The sequence below is a fragment of the Salmo salar genome, chromosome ssa15 (genome assembly GCF_905237065.1).
Source record: "Salmo salar chromosome ssa15, Ssal_v3.1, whole genome shotgun sequence".
NCBI classification, from domain to species: domain Eukaryota; kingdom Metazoa; phylum Chordata; class Actinopteri; order Salmoniformes; family Salmonidae; genus Salmo; species Salmo salar.
Window position 1 is genome coordinate 102,745,567 of NC_059456.1, and position 25,334 is coordinate 102,770,900.

At 41.9% G+C, this 25,334-nt stretch overlaps 1 protein-coding gene and 1 long non-coding RNA gene across 3 annotated transcripts in view; one reads left to right on the forward strand and one right to left on the reverse strand.

Annotated features, from left to right (window-relative positions):
• Positions 1 to 25,334, forward strand: part of LOC106572859 (guanine nucleotide-binding protein G(i) subunit alpha-3) — an 83,947-nt gene that overhangs the window by 36,047 nt on the left and 22,566 nt on the right. For both annotated transcript variants that reach the window (XM_045696457.1, XM_014147400.2), the window contains exon 4: positions 4,689 to 4,846. In XM_045696457.1, the coding sequence (XP_045552413.1) occupies positions 4,689 to 4,846 (158 nt within the window). The remainder of the gene's footprint in view (positions 1 to 4,688; positions 4,847 to 25,334) is intronic.
• Positions 12,646 to 14,934, reverse strand: LOC106572861 (uncharacterized). The gene is made up of 3 exons (XR_001321208.2): positions 14,778 to 14,934; positions 14,382 to 14,645; positions 12,646 to 13,233 (listed from the first exon to the last, which is right to left on the reverse strand). It is a non-coding gene; the product is annotated as an uncharacterized lncRNA (long non-coding RNA).

The window sequence follows — 25,334 nt, forward strand, 5'->3', positions numbered from 1 at the left end:
TAAGAACTGGGCAGGTCTGTGTCTGAGCTCGTGCTAGGCAGGGCTGGCATGGTGCTGGGGCCTGGCAGGGCTGGCATGGTGCTGGGGCCTGGCAGGGCTGGCATGGTGCTGGGGCCTGGCAGGGCTGGCATGGTGCTGGGGCCTGGCAGGGCTGGCATGGTGCTGGGGCCTGGCAGGGCTGGCTGGGGGCTGGCAGGGCTGGAATGGTGCTGGGGCCTGGCAGGGCTGGCAGGGCTGGAATGGTGCTGGGGCCTGGCAGGGCTGGAATCACACGGTGTATTGATGTGCCTCTTTAGCGGCCCGTAGACAGACATGTCTAAGGGTTGAAGCCGATGAGAGCAATGGGGTGGGAATGACAGCATAATTATGCCATTTTCTTTGGCATAATTGAGTCCATCAATGAGACTCGTGGTTTTGTCCAAAAGGAGTAAACAGGGCTTCTTCTTTGAGTACTTCGTATGCTCGATGAAATGTTTCAGGAAGTCAACAAAGTGCACATCTTTCATCCACCCAGAGGGATTTTCCCTTCCTTTTCAGGCCAGGTGGCTCGTTGATCAGGAAATGATTGCGAACGTTGACACGGGGGGGGAATATAAAATATGGAGGTATACTGTTCTCTGAGGCTGAGACGGCACAGGCCAGTGTGACGAGGGTTCCCCTTTCAGCGGAGGTCAGTTACCCTACTTGTTTGAATCCACGTCTGCCCACCTCTTTGTCAGGTTTATGTACAGTGGTCACCTCAGTTTCATCGACATTCCGTATGTCTCCTGGTCCAACTTGATCTCTCTGTATCACTTCTGCTACATTGTCGAAGAAGCATGAACATTTTCTCTGTTGAAGCTACTTGTCCTGGCAAGCCTAGTTGCCTCTGTCTTTCTCAGCGATAGCATTGGGTGTTGCTTTAAGAAGCCTGTAAAACACCCCGAGCTGGCCTTTTCTGCCCACATTGGCGCGAACTTCAGCTGGTGTGCCACAGCAAACTGGTAGTCTCACTTGGCGACAGACCAAAATAAATGTCAGTTGGCCTAGTAATATACTGAACATGCTGCATCTCCAAATCAGGTGGAAGAAACCTGCCGTGGCTTTAGCCAACCACTGTTGTCGGCGTGGCTGTCTGACTTTAAACTTTTTCTCTGGTAACCTTTTGACAATACAGAGTCAGAGTACGGTAATTTATGTCAAAATCCTTCACTGTACTCCTGATTTTGATTTTCTTCTGCAACTTCACCTGCCTCACTGCCTTCAACATTATGCCAGGTGGTGACCTGCCATTCTGTCTTTATTTTATAATATCTAACTATCTTTTTTTCCTTCCCCTCTCTCTCGCCTTCCTTCCTTCCTTCCTTCCTTCCTTCCTTCCTTCAAAAACACATTTCCTCATTGCAATTACATATTCTTTACAGGCTTATTATGCCCATCTCCCTGTCTACTATCCTTGTTGCCACAATGCAATTCATAGCACCACACTAAATTCATGACACTGTATGAAGTAGTGTGTGTGGATATACTGTCTCATACAGTAGGCATGTAGTGTGTTAGTACACACACACACCAGAGCCTGTCTTGTGTAGTCCAGGGATATGTCTGCTGCTCTAAACTATACGTATACATATTTTTTTATTCTTATTTTACCTTTATTTAACTAGGCAAGTCAGTTAAGAACAAATTCTTATTTTCAATGACGGCCGGGGAACAGTGGGTTAACTGCCTTGTTCAGGGGCAGAACAACTGATTTTTACCTCAGCTCAGGGATTCGATCTTGCTACCTTTCGGTTACTGGCCCAACACTCTAACCACTAGGCTACCTGCCGCCCCTACACTCTAACCACTAGGCTACCTGCCGCCCCTACACTCTAACCACTAGGCTACCTGCCGCCCCTACACTCTAACCACTAGGCTACCTGCCGCCCCTACACTCTAACCACTAGGCTACCTGCCGCCCCTACACTCTAACCACTAGGCTACCTGCCGCCCCTACACTCTAACCACTAGGCTACCTGCCGCCCCTACACTCTAACCACTAGGCTACCTGCCGCCCCTACACTCTAACCACTAGGCCACCTGCCGCCCCTACACTCTAACCACTAGGCCACCTGCCGCCCCTACACTCTAACCACTAGGCCACCTGCCGCCCCTACACTCTAACCACTAGGCTACCTGCCGCCCCTACACTCTAACCACTAGGCTACCTGCCGCCCCTACACTCTAACCACTAGGCCACCTGCCGCCCCTACACTCTAACCACTAGGCTCCCTGCCGCCCCTACACTCTAACCACTAGGCTACCTGCCGCCCCTACACTCTAACCACTAGGCTACCTGCCGCCCCTACACTCTAACCACTAGGCTCCCTGCCGCCCCATATATACTAAACCATTTACAGTAACATTTAATAATATTATCAGAGCTCAATAATTTATTTTATACAACATTCAGATGCAAACCCCATAATTGAGAGGTGTTTACAACCCAAAGAAACAGTCATTTGTGTCTCCTGTCCTTCATGAGGTCACCAAATGAAACAAACTCGACAGGACTGTTCCTTAAGTGTCCACGGACCATTTCCAACTACTTGGAATAGAGAAATACTGTTCAATTATTAAAACGTTTTGTTGTCCCAGTGTCTCTCTGTGTTCCACAGTTTACATTCCAGTCTCGAACACTACAGAGCGTTGAGACGGTGTATTTTACGGCCGCCATAAGGCGGTCCCCTCCCTCTACCTCCCCCTCTGCGGGGGAGAGACGACCCTCCCTCTCCCTTCCCCTCTGCGGGGGAGAGAAAGGGCGCTATAGAGAGGACACACTGTAACCTGATCCTTCACATCTTCACAGGAGAGTTATGACCACACACACACACACACACACACACACACACACACACACACACACACACACACACACACACACACACACACACACACAGTCACTCCAACACACACACACACACAGTCACTCCAACACACACACACACACACACACACACACACACACACACACACAGTCACACACACACACACACAGTCACTCACACACACACACACACACACACACACACACACACACACACACACACAGTCACTCCAACACACACACACACACACACACACACTCCAACACACACACTGTCACTCCAAAACACAAACACTCACTCCATGCTCACTCACACATAATATGCACATACATTTATACTGACTCCACACCTGCACACCCACTCACATACAAGCTGCTGCTACTCTGTTTATCTTATATCCTGTTGCCTAGTCACCTTACCCCTATACATATCTACCTCCATCCTTCCCCCTATACATATCTACCTCCATCACTCCAGTATCCCTGTTCCCTTCCCCTATACATATCTACCTCCATCCTTCCCCCTATACATATCTACCTCCATCACTCCAGTATCCCTGGACCCTTCCCCTATACATATCTACCTTCATCACTCCAGTATCCCTGTCCCCTTCCCCTATACATATCTACCTCCATCCTTCCCCCAATACATATCTACCTCCATCACTCCAGTATCCCTGTCCCCTTCCCCTATAGATATCTACCTCCATCCTTCCCCCTATACATATCTACCTCCATCACTCCAGTATCCCTGTCCCCTTCCCCTATAGATATCTACCTCCATCCTTCCCCCTATACATATCTACCTCCATCACTCCAGTATCCCTGTCCCCTTCCCCTATAGATATCTACCTCCATCCTTCCCCCTATACATATCTACCTCCATCACTCCAGTATCCCTGTCCCCTCCCCTATACATATCTACCTCCATCCTTCCCCCCTATACATATCTACCTCCATCACTCCAGTATCCCTGTCCCCTTCCCCTATAGATATCTACCTCCATCCTTCCCCCTATACATATCTACCTCCATCACTCCAGTATCCCTGTCCCCTTCCCCTATACATATCTACCTCCATCCTTCCCCCTATACATATCTACCTCCATCACTCCAGTATCCCTGTCCCCTTCCCCCTATAGATATCTACCTCCATCCTCCTTCCCCTTCCCCTATACATATCTACCTCCATCACTCCAGTATCCCTGTCCCCTTCCCCTATAGATATCTACCTCCATCCTTCCCCCTATACATATCTACCTCCATCACTCCAGTATCCCTGTCCCCTTCCCCTATACATATCTACCTCCATCCTTCCCCCTATACATATCTACCTCCATCCTTCCCCCTATACATATCTACCTCCATCACTCCAGTATCCCTGTCCCCTTCCCCTATACATATCTACCTCCATCCTTCCCCCTATACATATCTACCTCCATCACTCCAGTATCCCTGTCCCCTTCCCCTATAGATATCTACCTCCATCCTTCCCCCTATACATATCTACCTCCATCACTCCAGTATCCCTGTCCCCTTCCCCTATACATATCTACCTCCATCCTTCCCCCTATACATATCTACCTCCATCACTCCAGTATCCCCTGCACATGTAAATATGGTGTTGGAACTGACTTTATAAATATATCCTTACTTACTTAATTTGTGTATTCATATTTCTTCTTCTTATTTCTCGTGTGTTTTTTTTCTAGTAATACATTGTTGTTGATTATTGCATGTTTTAGTTTGCAAGAAAGGTATTTCACTGTACTTGTGCACGTGACATTAAAACTTAATCAACCAATCAATCAGTGTTCTAATGGGGATGTCTCTGTTGCCAGGACGATGCCCGTCAGCTGTTTGTGTTGGCTGGTACAACGGCAGAGGGTGTGATCTCATCAGATCTAACCGGCGTGATACGGAGACTGTGGATGGACAGCGGTGTCCAGAGCTGCTTCCTGCGCTCCAGAGAGTACCAGCTCAATGACTCTGCCTCCTAGTAAGACACACACGGACAGACAGACAGTGTACACACACACATTTTTTACATTTTAGTCAAGAGCGTCTGCTAATTATCCGGAGAGACTTACAATTTGTGCGTTTATCATAGGTCCCGTGTGGCTCAGTTGGTAGAGCATGGTGTTTGCAACACCAGGGTTGTGGGTTCGATTCCCACGGGGGACCAGTACCGGGAAGAAAAAAATGTATGAAATGTATGCATTCACTACTGTAAGTCGCTCTGGATAAGAGCGTCTGCTAAATGACTAAAATGTCAAAAAAATGTAACATAGCTATGTGAGACAAGCAATCGTATGATGTACATTTTCCCTCAACAAAGTATTTATCAGCAAAGTCACTTCTAGTAGGGGGGAGAGGGGAGTCGAGGTGCCGTGAGTTATTTTAAGAAACTCTTCAAAGCGGTAGGGTTTCAGACGTTTTTAGAAAGATGGGCAAGGGACTACGCTGTCCTGACTTTAGGGGAAACTTGTTCCACCATTGGGGTGCCAGGACAGAGAAGAGCTTTGACTGGGCTAAGCGGGAGCTGCCTTCCCGTAGGGGTGGGAGGGACAAGAGACCAGAGGTGGCGGAAAGGAATGCTAAGTTTGGGATGTAGGATTTTAGCACACACACACACCTCTTCCACTTGTCATGCCTATAAACTGATTTAATGTACACGTAATCAGAGATACACACTGGCAGTTTACAATGCAGGAAGTAGGAACTGAATTGCGGCTTGTTCTTTACACAGAGGGAGAAAGCGAGCATGATGCTGGTGAATTTGCACGTCCCATGTAATGTAGGTGGTAACGATGAGTCAAATCCACTTAGCCAAATTAATAGTGTGTGTGTGTGTTTACCACTTTGTGTAGCTGTTAGCATTGATGCTAATGAAGACCGGCTTCTAGTAGATGGAAAGGCTTTCCGAAAAACCTTCTCAATTAAATGTTAACTACAAAATAGCCTCTGCTTACCTGGAAGAATGATATCATGATTATTTTAGTCAATCCAGTGGGTATTTCTTTAGCAAACTCTACCATGTACGCTAAACAACAGTCTCTTGCTAGAATAAAAAAATCTAAATCAAAATTTCGCAGATTTTTTTCCCCACACCTCAAAAGTGGTCTCTAATGTGTTTTTAAGCATTGTTGTGGACTTACAACATCCAATTTAGTTGTTTAAAGAAAAAGAAAAAAGGTGATTTTTGAGAGTGAAAACCTGAAAAAAATTGGATAAACAGAAACCTGGAAAATCTAAAAGGAATTTGGGAACAAAAGAACAAAATAACAGATGTTATAAGGCCCTACCTAATGGTAATTTTGTATTAATTTAGGCTATGAAAAATGTGAAAGATTTAATAGTTAAGATTGATATAAACCCTTTTATTTTTTCAATTTAACCTTTTTTTTTCAATTCATTTTTCTGTTTTAATAAAATAAATACAGGGCCTTTGGAAAGTACTGTCCCCTTTACGTTAGTCTTATTCTAAAATTGATTACCGTAAATTCCGGACTATAAGCCGCAACTTTTTTCCCAGGCTTTGAACCTCGCGGCTTAAACAATGACGCGGCTAATATATGGATTTTTCCAGCTTTCACTTTAAAAATAAATTTGTATTTTTTTTTAAACGCATTCTGTGACGTGCTCAGTTTTTTGGCAGCATGAAGCTTTCATTAGACCAATGAAATTGCCGAACGGGTTAAGGTCAAACAACTTTTTTGTTTACTGTTTAGATTAAATCGAGCGCTCTCAAACTTCCCATCATTCTGATTACGGTAGTCATTTTACATTTACATTTACATTTTAGTCATTTAGCAGACGCTCTTATCCAGAGCGACTTACAGTAGTGAATGCATACATTTCATGCATATTTATTTTTATACTGGCCCCCCCGTGGGAATCGAACCCACAACCCTGGCGTTGCACACCCTCATCATGGCAAAGACACGGAGAAATGCATATGATGCAGCTTTCAAGTTGAAGGCGATTGATCTGGCTGTTGGAAAAGGAAATAGAGCTGCTGCACGGGAGCTTGGTCTTAATGAGTTGATGATAAGACGTTGGAAACAGCGTGAGGAATTGACTCAGTGCAAAAAGACAACTAAAGCTTACTGCAAATTTTTTGTTGTTGTTGTTGGTACAAGCCGTGTTTCGTTAAAGCCTGTGTAAAGTTCATTTGTTTCAATGTACCGGTAGGCACCTGCGGCTTATAGACGTGCGGCTTATTTATGTTCAAAATAATACTTTTTTAAAAATTCAGTGGGTGCGGCTTATATTCAGGTGCGCTTAATAGTCCGGAAATTACGGTAAATCGTTTTTTCCCTCATCAATCTACACACAATACCCCATAATTACAAAGCAAAAACAGGTTTATAGAAATGTTTGCAAGTGTAGTGAAAAGAAATTTGACATTTCACATTTACGCAAGTATTCAGACCCTTTACTCAGTACATTGTTGAAGCACCTTTGGCAGTGACTACAGCCTCGAGTCTTCTTGGGTATGACACTACAAGCTTGCCACACCTGTATTTGGGGAGTTTCTCCCATTCTTCTCTGCATATCCTCTCAAGCTCTGTCACATTGGATAGGGAGCGTCGCTGCGCAGCTATTTTCAGGTCTCTCCAGAAATGTTTGATCGGGTTCAAGTCCGGGCTCTGGCTGGGCCACTCAAGGACATTCAGAAACTTGTCCCGGAACCACTCCTGTGTTGTCTTGGCTGTGTGCTTAGGGTCATTTTTTTTATTTTATTTCACCTTTATTTTACCAGGTAGGCAAGTTGAGAACAAGTTCTCATTTACAACTGCGACCTGGCCAAGATAAAGGAAAGCAGTTCGACACATACAACAACACAGAGTTACACATGGAATAAATACAGTAGAAAAACACGTCTATATACAAAGTGTGCAAATGAGGTGAGATAAGGGAGGCAAGGCAATAAATTGGCCATGGTGGCGAAGTAAATACAATATAGCAATTAAACACTGGAATGGTAGATGTGCAGTAGATGAATGTGCAAAGTAAAAATACTGGGGTGCAAAGGAGCAAGATAAATAAATACAGTAGGGGATGAGGTAGTTGTTTGGGCTATTTACAGATGGGCTATGTACAGGTGCAGTGATCTGTGAGCTGCTCTGACAGCTGGTGCTTAACCTCACTAGGGTAGGGGGCACTATTTTCACCTCCGGATGAAAAGCGTGCCCAAAGTAAACTGCCTGTTACTCAGGCCCAGAAGCTAGGATATGCATATAAGATTAGGTAGATTTGGATAGAAAACACTCTAAAGTTTCCAAAACTGTTAAAATGATGTCTGTGAGTATAGCAGAACTGATATGGCAGGCGAAAACCTGAGAAACTTCCATCCAGGAAGTGGGATTTTTTGTGTTTGTAGTTTTCCATTGACCGCCTATATAGATTCCATTGACTTCGGACTCAAATTGCACTACCTATGGCTTCCACTAGATGTCAACAGTCTTTAGAAATTGTTTCAGGCTTGTATTCTGAAAAATGAGGGAGTAAGACCACTCTGAATGAGTGGACCCTGCAGTGTCCCAGAGGTTTTTCATGCACATGACCGAGAGCAGGCCTTTCTTGTTTTCCTTTTATATTGACAAAGCTTTTCTCCGGTTGAAATATTATTATGACTAAAAACAACCTGAGGATTGATTTATAAACATCGTTTGACATGTTTCTACGAACTTTACTGATACTTTTCGGATTTGTCGTCTGCCTGTTGTGATTGCCTTTGAGCCTGTGGACTCACCAGCAGCAAGAGCAACATCATTGATGTATACAGAGAAGAGAGTCGGCCCAAGAATTGAACCCTGTGGCACCCCCATAGACTGCCAGAGGTCCGGACAACAGGCCCTCCGATTTGACACACTGAACTCTGTCTGAGAAGTAGTTGGTGAACCAGGCAAGGCAATCATTTGAGAAACCAAGGCTGTTGAGTCTGCCGATAAGGATGTGGTGATTGACAGTCGAAAGCCTTAGCCAGGTCGATGAATACAGCTGCACAGTATTGTTTCTTATCGATGGCGGTTATTATATCGTTTAGGACCTTGAGCGTGGCTGTGGTGCACCCATGACCAGCTCTGAAACCAGATTGCATAGCGGAGAAGGTATGGTGGGATTCGAAATGGTCGGTAATCTGTTTGTTAACTTGGCTTTCGAAGACCTTTAGAAAGGCAGGGTAGGATAGATATAGGTCTGTAGCAGTTTGGGTCAAGAGTGTCCCCCCCTTTGAAGAGGGGGATGACCGCAGCTGCTTTCCAATCTTTGGGAATCTCAGACGACACGAAAGAGGTTGAACAGGCTAGTAATAGGGGTTGCAACAATTTCAGAAATAAAGGGTCCAGATTGTCTTGCCCGGCTGATTTTTGTAGGGGTCCAGATTTTGCAGCTCTTTCAGAACATTGTTTTACACTGACATGAACTGTCAACTGTGACCTTATACACTCAGGTGTGTGCCTTTCCAAATCATGTCAAATCAACCTGTTTTTTTCTTTGTCATTATGGGGTATTGTGTGTAAATTGATGAGGTGGAAAATTCTGTTTTTAATTGAGTTTAGAATAAGGCTGTAACCGTAACACTGTGGAAAAAGTCAATGGGTCTGATACTTTCCCGAATGGAATGTAATTTGAAGAACAAACATTGTGGCGATTCAAATCTTGCAGTTAAACTGTCAATAATACTTTTATAATCTCAAGAGAAGACAGGTTTAATGTTCTCTTACTTGAAAATGATCCTTGCCATATAGTCTTAGACCAGTGTTTCCCAAACTCGGGACCCTTGGGGACACCTCACCTACTACTTTAACTATTTGGCTGGCCACTCTACGTACTTATGGAGAACACTGTCTCTGAGAAGTTAAATAGTGTTTATTTCATGCTAAACCTCAGAGGAGGTGCAGAAACAGGATCAGTAGAGAGAGACAGATGAGAACAAGACCCATCTTGTCTGTTTACAATGCAGCTTTGTTTGAGAATATAAGCCTAGCTACCTGATCGAGCTGATTTGCATTCCACAATGCAGTGAGAGATTATGATAAACAATGTCAACACTAACATTACTCAGCTGTTATCATTTCAGTTATGAAATATTAGTTGGTCTATTGTGTAAATGAATGAATTACGCTGTTGATTGACGAGTAAGGTATTTGTAATTTATACTCCGAGTCGGTAATCATATCTTCAGAAGAAATTCCCCTCGACCACTCCCACAAATTGGGGAAACTAAACATTATTTTCCATTGACCCCGTTGTTAAAGAACCAACTTTGTTGTTATACAAAACATGCCTAAAAGCTGTGTTTTTCAATGAAAGTATTCACACCCCTTGACTTTCTCCACATTTTGTTGTTACAGCCTGAATTTAAAATGTATTAAATTGAGGTTTTTGTTACTGGTCTACTACACACAATACCCATAATGTCAAAGTGGAACTATGTATATCGAATTTTTCATCAAAAATGAAAAGCTGGAATGTCTTCAGTTGATAACTAGTTAACCTCTTTGTTAGGGCAAGCCTTAAGCACATTTTTTCACTCCTGAATTTATTAAGTCACAAGTTGCATGGACTCACTCTGCAACAAAAGTGTTTAATATGATTTTTGAATGACTCTCATCTCTGTACCCCACACATACAATTATCTGTAAGGTCTCTGTCAATTTCAACCACCAGGGAGGTTTTCCAATGGTTTGCAGAGAAAGGAACCTATTGCTAGATGGGTAAAATTTAAAAAAGCAGACATTGAATATCCCTTTGAGCACGGTGAAGTATCAATACACCCAGTCACTGCAAAGATACAGGCGTCCTAACTCAGTTGTCGGAGAGGAAGGAAACCGCTCAGGGATTTCACCATGAGGCCAATGGTGACTTTAAAACAGTTATAGAGTTGAATGGCTGTGATAGGAGGAAACTGAGGATGGATCAACAACATTGTAGTTACTCCACAATACTTATCGAATTGACAGAATGAAAAGATGGAAGCTTGTACAGAATAAAAAATATTCCAAAATATGCATCCTGTTTACAACAAGGCACTGAAGTAACACTGCAAGAAATGTGGCAAAGCAATTTACACTTTGTATTGAGGACGAAAAGTTGTGTTTGGGGAAAAGACAAAACATTACTGAGTACCACTCAACATATTGATGGCTGTACCATTTTATTTTTTATTTCAACTTTATTTAACCAAGTAGGCCAGTTGAGAACAAGTTACACATGGGATGAACAAACGTACAGTCAATAACACAAGAGAAAAATCTATATACAGTGTGTGCAAATAAAGGAGGTAAGGCAATAAATAGGCCATAGTGGCAAAGTAATTACATTTTAGCAATTAACACTGGAGTTATAGATGTGCAGATGAGGTTGTGTAAGTAGAAATACTGGTGTTCTATCTATCTATCTATATATATATACAGCATGTGCAAATGAGGTAGGATAAGAGAGGTAAGGCAATAAATGGGCCATGGTGGAGAAGGAATTACAATATAGCAATTAAACACTGGAATGGTAGATGTGCAAAAAAATGAATGTGCAAGTAGAGATACTGGGGTGCAAAAGAGCAGAAAAACAAATAAGGGGATGAGGTAGGTAGTTGGATGGGCTATTTACAGATAGGCTGTGTACAGCTGCAGCGATCGGGAAGCTGCTCTAACAGCTGATGCTTAGTTAGTGAGGGAGATATGTCTCCAACTTCAGTGAAGTTGTACCATGTTATGGGTATGCTTGTAATCATTAAGGTTTTTCAGGATAAAAAAATAAACGGAATGGAGCTAAGCACATGCAAAAATCCTAGAGGAATACCTGGTTCAGTCTGCTTTCTACCAGACACTGGGAGATGAATTCACCTTTCAGCAGGACAATAATCTAAAACACAAGGCCAAATCTACACGGGGGAGATGCTTACCAAGAAAACGGTGAATGTTCCTGAGTGGCCGAGTTAGAGTTTTGAAAATCTATGGCAAGACCTGAAAATGGTTGTCTAGCAATGATCAACAACCAATTTGACAGAGCTTGAAGAATTTAGAAAAGGATAATGGGCACATATTGTACAATCCAGGTGTGGAAAGATAGCGGCTGGTGTGGAAAGCTCATAGAGACATAGCTGCAGTTGGGTCGCGACCACACCAGGCGACATGTTGAAAGATCAATGTCAGTCTGATGGGACTTTGTTGCCCTGTGTCCTCCAACTGTTCACATGGCTGGCTGCATTTTGCTACCACCAAAAACATTGAAGATAGAAAAATGAAATAATGGGCTAAGGACCCAGAAAATGGAGGCAGTAGGAGAACCTATTTAAGTAAATATATTTTGAAAATGATAAAGCTGTATTAATACGTAGCTAGCTAGTTAGCTTGCGACAGTCACTAACTTAGCATGCAGGCTAATTCAAATACTTGTGTGCAGGTTAACTTTACATATAGCTAGCTAAGTGAATTAAATATCACCAGCTAGCCATCTTGATGTACAGTACATTCGGAAAGTATTCAGACCCCTTGACTTTTCCCCCAAAAAAATTACATTACAGCCTTATTCTAAAATGGATCAAATAAAACATTTTCTTCATCAATCTAGACACAATACCCCATGATGACAAAGCGAAAACAGGGTTTTAGAAATGTTTGCAAATGTATAAAAAAAATAAGATACCTTATTTATTCAGACCCTTTGCTATGAGACTTGAAATTGAGCTCAGGTGCATCCTGTGTCCATTGAGCATCCTTAATATGTTTCTAAAACTTGATTGTCATCATGGGGTATTGTGTCTAGATTGATGATAATAAAAAAAGTTATCCATTTTAGAATAAGGCTGTAACGTAACAACATGGAAAAATTCAAGGTGAGTATTTTCTGAATGCACTGTATCTCAACAGTTTACCAACACAGGTCTATTTTGCTGCTGTCAAATGTGAGCAGCACATTTATCACTGCATTCAGTCTGAATCCCAGAATAAACAGAAGGACAGCATTACACAGGTGAAGGGGGAAAAAAATAAAATAATGAAGTTGTAAAAACAGTACACCACAACTCTTTTCAAGGTGTTACTGAGTGTAGATATTATCAACACAGGAGAAGAACAAGTGAACAAAGCAGCAAATGGAAAATGAGTTATGGTAGGGTGGGTTTTTAGAGGTAAGATGGAGAGTTTCAAAGTGTCTGAAGTTGAGGGACCATAAAAGGAATAGTATGGAATAAGGGTTGGCTAGAGATGGTTGGCTATGGTATAAACATTTAAAATGGGGTGCTGGTGGGCTTCTGCATCCCTTTTTAGGTCGTTGTCACAAATATCCGTCCCATGTCCAGTCATACTCGGGGTCTCCACGTGTGTCCTTCGATGTCATTCCATCTCAGTTGCAGCAGTCAAATCGTGGTCATCGTGTCTGTGAATCGCATCATTAAAGACCATTAGTGATCACAGCATTGCCACAAATTGAGCCATAGACAATACAACTTAAGCATTGAGGACAGTGTTTTGTTGACAACATGGTGGTTTAGTCTATGTCTACTGTGTGTGAATGATGGAAGAATCTTATAAGAACCTTATATTTTATTTAACCTAGCCAAGTCAGTTAAATTATTTACAATGACGGCCTACACCGGCCGACGCTGGGCCAATTGTGCGCCACCCCTATTGGACTCCCAATCTCGGCCGGTTGTGATACCCTGTTTCTAATCCAGTCTAATCCAGTCTGTGTCTGCAGTGACGCCTCAAGCACTGAGATGCAGTGCCTTAGACCGCTGCGCCACTTGGGAGCTCCAATCTTACCGCTGCTGTAGGTCCATTTGAGTGTGTGTGGTCACTTAGGCCTGCACATCAACCAGTACTGGGACCATTGGAGACTTGGGATACTAGCTCTCAAAGAGCTTCTTGAATGTCTTCGGATCTGCGACTAGAGATAAGCTGTTTTTCAATCTCAAGGCCATCAGATTGCTTAACAGCAATCACTAACTCAGAGAGGCTGCTGCCTACATTGAGACCCAATCACTGGACACTTTAATAAATGGAACACTAGTCACTTTAAACAATGGCGCTTTTAAATAATGCCACTTTAATAATGGTTACATATCTTACATTACTCATCACATGTATGTATATACGGTATTTTATACCATCTACTGCACCTTGCCTATGCCGCTCGTCCATCGCTCATCCATATACTTACATGTACATATTCTCATTCACCCTTTAGATTTGTGTGTATTAGGTAGTTGTTGGGGAATTGTTAGATATTACTGCACTGTCGGAACTAGAAGCACAAGCATTTCCCTACACTCGCATTAACATCTGCTAACCATGTGTATGTGACCAATAAAATTTGATTCGATTTTTTTATAAAGGTCAACTACAAAATGGAGGAAATTAATCTGTGGCTTAGAACAAATTCAAAGTTGGCACAAATGATAAACGAAGCAATACGATACAACAAACTACTACACATATGAAAGACTGTACCACACAAGCCAGTACAATAGCTTATATATGGAGAGGAACCTAAAGGCACATAGAGTACCAACCAATACTACTCACATGACAGACAGGGCAGGTGTAGACCAGTGCTGCCTTCTGGTTCTCAGCTGTGCCCTTCTTAGCAGCCGCCACCATGGCATCAGTCAACAACTTCAACTTGAGAGTGGAGCATTGTATATCAAAGCATAGCCTATCGCCGTGATTCGGTATGTTGATTATTTAAGTCAGGTGTTCAAGCTGGGCTCTTCTGGACACACCTGCTCTTCCAGGTTGAACCAGCTGACCCATTTGAGAGGTGATGAGTCTCAGGCACATCCATTGGTTCTGGAATAGAGAGAGTGCAATTTGGCATCAATAACATTGACAGTAATTCTACCTCAAAAACAAATGTGTGAATAACAATTAATTTAAAACCCACCAGAGCAGGTAGGACTGAATGAGGTTACATAACCTTACCTACTAGCTGTAAACTCGTCCCTTCTTCAGGACCCTGTCTTTCAAAGAAAATGTGTAAAAAGACAAATAACTAAACACATGTTCATTGTAAAGGGTTTAAACACTGTTTCCCATGCTGGTTCAATGAACCATAAACAATTAATGAACATGCACCTGTGGAACGGTCGTTAGGACACTGACAGCTTACAGATGGTAGGCAATTATGGTCACAGTTATGAAAACTTAGGACACTAAAGAGGCCTTTCTACTGACTCTGAAAAACACCAACAGAAGATGCCCAGGGTCCCTGCTCATCTGCGTGAACTTGCCTTAGGCATGCTGCAAGGAGGCATGAGGACTGCAGATGTGGCCAGGGCAATAAATTGCAATGTCTGTACTGTGAGACGCCTAAGACAGTGCTACAGGGAGACGGGACGGACAGCTGATCGTCCTCGCAGTGGCAGATCACGTAACAACACCTGCACAGAGTCGGTACATCCGAACAGCACACCTGTGGGACTGGTACAGGATGGCAACAACAACAGCCCGAGTTACACCAGGAATGCACAATCCCTCCATCAGTGCTCAGACTGTCCGCAATAGGCTAAGAGAGGCTGGACTGAGGGCTTGTAGGCCTGTTGTAAGGCAGGTCCTCACCAGACATCACCGGCAACAACGTCGCCTATGGGCACAAACCCACCGTCGCTGGACCAGACAGGACTGGCAAAAAGTGCTCTTCACTGACGAGTCGCTGTTTTGTCTCACCAGGGGTGGTGGTCGGATTCGCGTTCATCATCGACGCAATGAGCGTTACACCGAGGTCTGTACTCTAGAGCGGTATCGATTTTGGAGGTGGAGGGTCCGTCATGGTCTGGGGCGGTGTGTCACAGCATCATCGGCCTGAGCTTGTTGTCATTGCAGGCAATCTCAACGCTGTGCGTTACAGGGACAACATCCTCCTCCCTCATGTGGTACCCTTCCTGCAGGCTCACCCTGAAATGACCCTCCAGCATGACAATGCCACCAGCCATACTGCTCGTTCTGTGCATGATTTCATGCAAGACAGGAATGTCAGTGTTCTGCTGTGGCCAGCGAAGAGCCCGGATCTCAATCCCATTGAGCACGTCTGGGACCTGTTGGATCGGAGGGTGAGGACTAGGGCCATTCCCCCCAGAAATGTCCGGGATCGTTCATGTGCCTTAGTGGAAGAGTGGGGTAACATCTCACAGCAAGAACTGGCAAATCTGGTGCAGTCCATGAGGAGGAGATGCACTGCAGTACTTAATGCAGCTGGTGGCCACACCAAATACTGACTGTTACTTTTGATTTTGACCCCCCCCCCATTTCTGTTAGTCACATGTCTGTGAAACTTGTTCAGTTTGTCTCAGTTGTTGAATCTTGTTATGTTCATACAAATATTAACACATGTTAAATTTGCTGAAAATAAATGCAGTTGACCATAAGAGGACATTTATTTTTTTGCTGAGTTAACTAATGATCTGTTTTCCCGCAATAAAGTAAGCACACTGTTGATTCGAGAGGATGCTAATAAGTCCGTCTCTGAAACCTCCCAGGAAGCCAGACTAAAATACAGGTAGCTACTGGTCAAGTAGCACTTGAAGTAGGCTATCACAGAAACAAACAAACATCAAGAATGCCTAGCCCTAGCTTCACCATCTAAGTTAACTAGCAAGCTAGAATTTTGGTTTAGAAAAGCCAAAGAAACTACACATTTTTTATTTCTCTTGCATTTAAATGGATAGGCAAATAGACTGCTAATGTTGCTAACCATGAGCTAGGAAGATGACAGGCATTTTTTATTTAAAAATGATGATGAAAAGTGATGTGAAGTTTGCGACAGGCATATTTGTAGTTCTGAATGATAGCCACTTTAGCAGCTAACAGGCATTTACATTTTGGGGAGTAAATAGAGCCGAATATGTTGAAAAGTCACCATGTCCGATAGATTTACAAGGTTATCAAAAAATTACGCCAAGGTAAGCCTACATAAAACACAGCCCTTATTTTAAGTGTTTCTAAAATCCACAATGGATAAAATGAATGGTGGAAAAACGATTGGAACCATTTCCGTGTTTGACCGCTAGGTTTTATGGGTATTATTACTCATTCTGTGACAGACTATTGCAATGAATTTCATTCCTACAACAAACAAAAAAAAGTGAATTCCTATATTCTATGTTTGAGCAGCATTTGAAAGCAAAAAAACGATTGAAAACATTATTGGCATTGTTGAATTCGATTTTCATAATAGCAAGCTACTGTAAGAGAACTGATGTTTTGTCATACTCTGAAATGGGTGGGGGGACAGCATCTATTTTTACTAATGCTCTCAGCTGTAAGGACATTTCATTTGGCAACTTTGGGTATTTTGAGCATCATGCTATACTGTTTAATTGTCAGCTACCAGTGCTGGCTATAACCCTGTACAGGCCAACAAAGTACTGCCCCACTTTCTTTACTGATTTCTCTGAACTATTGTCTATTGTCCTTGAGAACTGTAAGAGAACTGATGGTTTGGTTAGCTAAGCTAGCAAATCTGTCTGTTTGGTTACCAAGGCAACTACTGTAGCTATCTAGTAAACGTGCTAGCTACTTCAATGAATGTAAAAAAATAAAAATAATAGTAATAACTTCAATGAATGTTGAACACATTTCTTAGCGGCAAAAATAGCCTTGGTATAAGCGGCATGATCAATTCGTGGCTCGATGCACAACGTGGGAGGTGAGAATGCATTCTTTTTCAGAGTACGCATAGCCCCTCGTTGATTACCCCTTACGTAATGTAGCCTACACACAGTGTATTATACTGTGCAGTAGTGTACGTACAATATACTGTAATTGTACACCAGTAGCTAAAAGAGGGAACTATCTATACATGTACTGAATATTTAGACAATGTTTACAATAGGAGAAAGTTCACTAAGACCAAAAACAATGGTGTATTATTTTGTCCCAGTGAGTTTATTTACACTTATGATAAATGCGAAAATATGGCTACCTTTGGCGCATATACCCCACACACCCTAGGCTAGGGTAAGGTAGGTTAGTGTGAAGGATACTTCGACTTTGTTTTGGAAACACAGGAAGTGTAGTGGTTGTTGGAGGTCGGAGCTGTCTCTCCACATAATACCTGGGTTCAAATAGTATTTAAATTCATTTAAATACGTTGTCTGTGCTTGATTACGCTTGCCTGGCTTAATGGACTAATATAATAGTCCTAGAAGTGCACAAAATCCACCCTCCTGGAACTACTGGCAGGCTAGAGAAAAGGCTCAAAGTAATTGAAAGATTTTAAATACAACCAGATCTGGGTTCAAAGAGTATCTAGGTGCTCTCTGTCTGCATAGCTCCTTGGCTGGAGAGACTAGTAGTGAGTCAGTCTATCCCTAGCCTACCCTCTCTGTTTTCACTCAAACCTCTAGCAACCAATGTTTATCATTTATCAACAAATGAACCCATATTCAGACTGAATTCACATGGATCACATAGATTTCACAGTCCTCGGCTGTCTCTGCCTGTTTCTGTCTCTGTCCAGAGAATATGTCCTTCAGTCCAGTTCACTAGACTGTTGTTCTACTGTTGTTAGTAAAAAAGGGCTTTACATAAATGGTTCTGGCCAACTACTCCAATATTGACACCATCGTCACTCACGTAGGTTTTACCGACCTTCGCTTTAGGCGATCTGATGGAGGACTACAAACGTTGCCCTAAACGAGTACATGAAGAAACTTTGCAACGACAGGAATGTCTCCTTTTGTGACAACTTTGATTTGCTGTGGGAGCAACGAGCAGGATTCACACTAACCGCCAGGGTTCCAGGATTATTTCCAGCAACATCAAACTGTTTTAGAAACTGATGGACAGGGTCTGGTAGTGCTCCAGTTCTCCCTGTCAGAATAAGCTACAGAGGACTTGGAAAGCATATCGACTCCTGTAGAAATGGCACTATGGTTATTGTGAGTAAACTAATGTATGTTTCTTTAACTCTGCCTTCTATTGAGTTTATACAAACTGTCATATCCTGCCATTCCCCCCAGACTACAGCTTTTCATACTCTGAAAAGGGGAAATGGGTGGGGGGACAGCCTCTATTTTTACTAATGCTCTCAGCTGTAAGGACATTTCATTTGCCAACTTTGGGTATTTTGAGCATCATGCTATACTGTTTAAATGTCAGCTACCAGTGCTGGCTATAACCCTGTACAGGCCAACAAAGTACTGCCCCACTTTCTTTACTGGTTTCTCTGAACTATTGTCTATTGTTTTTGAGCACTATGATAAAATCATTGTGTTGGGTGTTTTTAATATTCATGTTGACAGACTGACTCCAAGGCCATTTGAATTTATGTTTTGTTTTTTGGCTCTATGGACTTCATCTAACATGTTACTGGGCCCAGCCATAACTACAGCCATACTCTGGACCTGGTTATTACCAAGAGGCTTTCTACTGGGCCCAGCCATAACTACAGCCATACTCTGGACCTGGTTATTACCAAGAGGCTTTCTACTGGGCCCAGCCATAACTACAGCCATACTCTGGACCTGGTTATTACCAAGGGGCTTTCTACTGGGCCCAGCCATAACTACAGCCATACTCTGGACCTGGTTATTACCAAGGGGCTTTCTATTGACATGTCCTCTATAGTTGATGTTGCTTTATCTGATCACCACTGTATTTTTTTTACTACCTTGTTTCCCATAGCACAGGGTAATACTGAATACATTATTAAGAAGCACTATCTTACCTCTGGAGTTGCTACAGATTTTATTGTGTATGAACAATTCACCATCACCTATTCTGCCTTCCTCTTGTGATGATTTAGTTGATAACTTTAATAACAAATTAAGGGCAACCATTGATGCCATAGCTCCAGTAAGGTTGAAAAAGGACACATCTAAACAGAGAGCCCCTTGGATGAGTTGAGGAAACAAATACAATGAAAGTCAATGTTGCAGGTCCATTAGGATATTCTGAGAGAGCAACTTGGCATATATAACAAGGTCATTAGAAATGCCAGATGGGCTCATTTTTCTAACTTAATCACTACTAATCAGAATAAATAAACAGTGCTCTTCTCCACCATCGATGGCCTGATAAATCCTACCCCTGCAAACCTATGTGAACTTTCCTCCACATCTAAATGTGATGAGTTTGAGGAATGTTTCAGAAATAAGATAAGACAAACATTAGGCTGGGTATCAGTAAAGCAAGACCTGATGATAAGTTTGATATGTGTCCTAGCCTACCACGCAAAGGCACTATGGAGTTATTTTCCCTGGTTGACACAGACGTGCTCAGGAAAAAGATATCACAACTTAAGTCATCTACCTGCCTTCTCAATCCTATTCCCACCACCTTCTTCAAAAATAAAATTAATTGCATATCTGAAGAAGTGCAAGCTGTTAATCATTCCCTGTTCACAGGCACTTTCCCCACTGCTCTAAAAACTGCTATGGTGAAACCCCTTCTTTAGAAAATTAATCTAGATTCTTCAGCTCTTAGCAATTTTCAACCCAAATTTCTCCAACCTTCCATTCTTAAGCAAAATTCTGGAGAAATTGGTTTTCATACAGCTAAAATATATATTTTTAAAAATCCAATCTGGGTTTTGTGTCCACCACAGCACAGAGACCGCGTTTAGTTAAAGTGGTAAATGATCTTAGCGCCAACACAGATGCCAAACAGCTCTCTGTCCTTGTAGTCTTGGATTTAAGTGCTGCAGGTGAGTTGGCCTCTCTAGTCCAGTTCTAAATTGGTTTAGGACATATTTAACCGGTCAAGAGTTTTGTCACCCTTGGTGAACATAACTCTGAGATTTTTGGGTCTGGTACTTTTTTAAATTTAAATTTAATTAGGATTCCCATTAGCTGTTGCAAAAACAGCAGCTACTCTTTCTGGGGTCCACATGAAACATTACATAATACAGTACATTAATAGATAAGAACAGCCCAAGGATTACAAATGTAAAAAAACGGCCTACATATCAATATATACATGCAAAATATATACAGTACCAGTCAAAAGTTTGGACACAAATACTCATTCAAGGGTTTTTCTTTATTTTTAATATTTTCTACAATGTAGAGTAATAGTAAAGACATCAAAACTATGAAATAACACACATGGAATCATGTAGTAACCAAAAAAGTGTTAAACTAAATATATTTTATATTTGAGATTCTTCAAAGTAGCCACTCTTTGCCTTGATGACAGCTTTGCACACTCTTGGCATTCTCTCAACCAGCTTCACATGGAATGCTTTTCCAACAGTCTTGAAGGAGTTCCCACATATGCTGAGCACTTGTTGGCTGATTTTCCTTCACTCTGCGGTCAAACTCATCCCAAACCATCTCAATTGGGTTAAGGTCAGGTGATTGTGGAGGCCAGGTGATCTGATGCAGCACTCCATCACGCTCCTTCTTGGTCAAATAGCCCTTACACAGCCTGAAGGTGTGTTGGGTCATTGTCCTGTTGAAAAACAAATGATAGTCCCCCTACCAGATGGGATGGCGTATCACTGCAGAATGCTGTAGTAGCCATGCTGGTTAAGTGTGCCATGAATTCTAAATAAATCACTGACAGTGTTACCAGCAAAGCACCCCCATACCATCACACCACCTCCTCCATGCTTCATGGCGGAAACTACACATGCAGAGATCATCCATTCACCTACTCTGCATCTCACAAAGACACAGCGTTTTTTGTAAGTTTAAAGCGTACTGTTAGCTAGCTAGCGACCGTTAGATTGCTGGCTCGCTACCTAACGTTACATGTAGGATCTGTAGTAATATTATTAGAATCAGAAATCCATTTGCATTGCTAGTTATAGCCTAATGTTAGCTAGCTAACATTGAACCTAGTTGGTTAGCTCTTTAGCTACCTGCAGCGTCACACTTACAGCTATGACAATGTTTGTATTGGAAGTAGTATGAGTTAAGATTATGCCGGTTCATTGATTAGCTAGGTTAACAAAAGACTCCCACTTCGCCAGATGATTACATGACCCATCAAGTTAGACAGGTGTGTCTGGGATTGATTACGTGTATTTCATGAACATGTGAACATGTCTAGACAATAGTGACCCATCCACTTAGCTAGATGTGGCTGGGGGGTGGTTATAACATTTCTTTCACATGACCCATCAATGTCGTGTCGGTGTCAGTGTCGGGTAAGTCAAATCAGTGTAAATCAGTGTCGGGTAAGTGTAATCTAATAATTGTAAAATATTTCTGTTTTTGATATTGCTACTATTCAAGTAACCATTTCACTGTACCGTTTACACCTTCTGTATCCTGTGCATGTGACAAATATAGTGTGTTTACCAGAGACGGTAATGTGAAGAACATGGCCTGCACCAAAGTCAGATTAGGATATAGGCCAAGGACTAGATCAAATGTATTTTTACCCTCAAATGTATTTTTTCCTTATTGTAGGCTACTACTTTTACCACTTTTAGACTTGAAATCTTTGGTTGTTTACTAAACTACTCACTCTGTTTAGCACATGGCCTCGTGAATCCTTAAAGAGATGGGTGGGGCTAAAGCTTAAGAGGGTGTGAACGATGCTGAATGGGCGTAGACAAAGAAGAGCTCTCCAGTAGGTGTACCAAAACATTCAAGGGACATTTTCTCATAAGTGGGGTTTCATGTTTATTTTACATTTACATTTTAGTCATTTAGCAGATGCTCTTATCCAGAGTGATTTACAGTAATGAGTGCATACATTTCATTTAAAAAAAATCTCTGAACTGGTCCCCCGTGGGAATCGAACCACAACCCTGGCGTTGCAAGCGTTATGCTCTACCAACTGAGCTACATGGGACTTTATTAACTTTCAAACCAGAATTACTTTCCCGTTGTTCCCCAACTGCAGTGTATGATATACAGTTTTCTAGCTCTGACTCGCTGCTTTTATTCAATGTAAAAAATAAAAAACGATCAAATTTTGCTACATAAGATAGGTTGAAAAGCCATAACACATACGTTTTCTCAACAACAGGTTATGGTCAATAATATCAAAGGCTGCACTGAAATCTAACAGTACAGCTCCCACAATCTTCTTATCAATTTCTTTCTACCAATTATCAGTCATTTGTGTCAGTGCAGTACATGTTCAGTGTCCTTTTCTATAAGCATTTTAAAAGTCTTATGTCAATTTGTTTACAGAGAAATAGTTTGGTATTTGGTCAAACACAATTTTTTCCAACAGTTTGCTAAGAGCTGGCAACAAGCTGATAGGTCTGCTGTTAGAGCCAGTAAAAGCCGCTTTACCACTCTTGGGTAGCGGAATAACTTTGGCTTCCCTCCAGGCCGGAGGACAAACACCTTCCCCCAGAATCAGATTAAAGATATGACAGATAGGAGTGGCCAACAGTCAGCTACTATCCTCAGTAGCTTTCCATCTAAGTTGTCAATGGCAAGTTTGTCATTGATCAAATAAATAAAAAATCAGCCTCTCCCACACTAACTTTACAAAATTCATGCTTTTCTTTTTTTCTTGATAGTTTTTTAATGCATAAATACGATGGCTCACTGTACGTTGTTGGCATTTCCTGCCAAAGGCATTTCCTGCCAAAGTTAGCCCACGTTGCCAATGAAGGAATCAATCAAATAATTGGCAACATCATCAAATGGTTTTGTGACGAATAAGCCATCTGATTCGATGAAAGATGGAGTTTAATTTCTTTCTGCCCATTATTTCATTTAAGTACTCCAAAGTGTTTTGAACTATTCAGTTTTTACGTTACAGCCTTTATTCGAAAATGTATTAAATAATTCAATCTACACACAATACCCCATAATGACAAAGTGAAAAAGGGTTTTAGGAATTTTTGCAAATGTATTAAAAATGAAAATGTACATACAGTTGAAGTTGGAAGTTTACATACACCTTAGACAAATACATTTAAACACAGTTTTTCACAATTCCTGACATTTATCCTTGTAAAAATTCCCTGTCTTAGGTCAGTTAGGATCACCACTTTATTTTAAGAATGTGAAATGTCAGAATAATAGTAGAGAGAATGATATATTTCAGCTTTTATTTCTTTCATCACATTCCGAGTGGGTCAAAAGTTTACATACACTCAATTAGTATTTGGTAGCATTGCCTTTAAATTGTTTAACTTGGGTCAAACGTTTTGGGTAGCCTTCCACAAGCTTCCCATAATAAGTTGGGTGAATTTTGGCCCATTCCTCCTGACAGAGCTTGTGTAAGTCTGAGTCAGGTTTGTAGGCCTCCTTGCTTGCACACGCTTTTTCAGTTCTGCCCACAAATGTTCGGTAGGATTGAGGTCAGGGCTTTGTGATGGCCACTCCAATACCTTGACTTTGTTGTCCTTAAGCCACAACTTTGGAAGTATGCTAAGGGGAAATTGTCCATTTGGAAGACCCATTTGCGACCAAGCTTTAACTTCCTGACTGATGTCTTGAGATGTTGCTTCAATATATCCACATAATTTTCCTGCCTCATGATGCCATCTATTTTGTGAAGTGTACCAGTCCCTCCTGTATCAAAGCACCCTCTCAACATGATGCTGACATCCCCGTGCTTCACGGTTGGGATGGTGTTCTTCGGCTTGCAAGCCTTCCCCTTTTTCCTCCAATCATATCCAATCCATAATCCATATCCATATCCAATCTCCAAACATAACAATGGTCATTATGGCCAAACAGTTCTATTTTAGTTTCATCAGACCAGAGGACATTTCTCCAAAAAGTACGATATTTGTCCTCATGTGCAGTTGCAAACCGTAGTCTGGCTTTTTTATGGCGGTTTTTGAGAAGTGGCTTCTTCCCTGCTGAGCGGCCTTTCAGGTTATGTCGATATAGGACTCGTTTTACTGTGGATGTAGATAATTTTGTATCTGTTTCCTCCAGCATCTTCACAAGGTCCTTTGCTGTTGTTCTGGGATTGATTTTACACTTTTTGCACCAAAGTACGTTCATCTCTAAGAGACAGAACGCGTCTCCTTCCTGAGCGGTATGACGGCTGTGTGGTCCCATGGTGTTTATACTTGCGTACTATTGTTTGTACAGATGAACGTGCTACCTTCAGGCATTTGGAAATTGCTCTCAAGGATGAACCAGACTTGTGGAGGTCTACAATTATTTTTCTGAGGTCTATGCTGATTTCTTTTGATTTTCCATGATGTCAAGCAAAGAGGCACTGAGTTTGAAGTTAGGCCTTGAAACATATGCACGGGTACACCTCCAATTGACTCAAACTATGTAAATTAGCCTATCAGAAGCTCCTAAAGCCATGACATAATTTTCTGGAATTTTCCAAGCTGTTTAAAGGCACAGTCAACTTAGTGTATGTAAACTTCTGACCCACTGGAATTGTGATACAGTGAATTATAAGTGAAATAATCTGTCCGTAAACAATTGTTGGAAAAATTACTTGTGTCATGCACAAAGTAGATGTACTAACCAACTTGCCAAAACTATAGTTTGTATACAAGAAATTTGTGGAGTGGTTGAAACACGTAGGTTGGATTCATTAAAACTAGTTTATGTAAACTTCCTACTTCAACTGTAAGTGTTCAGATCCTTTGCT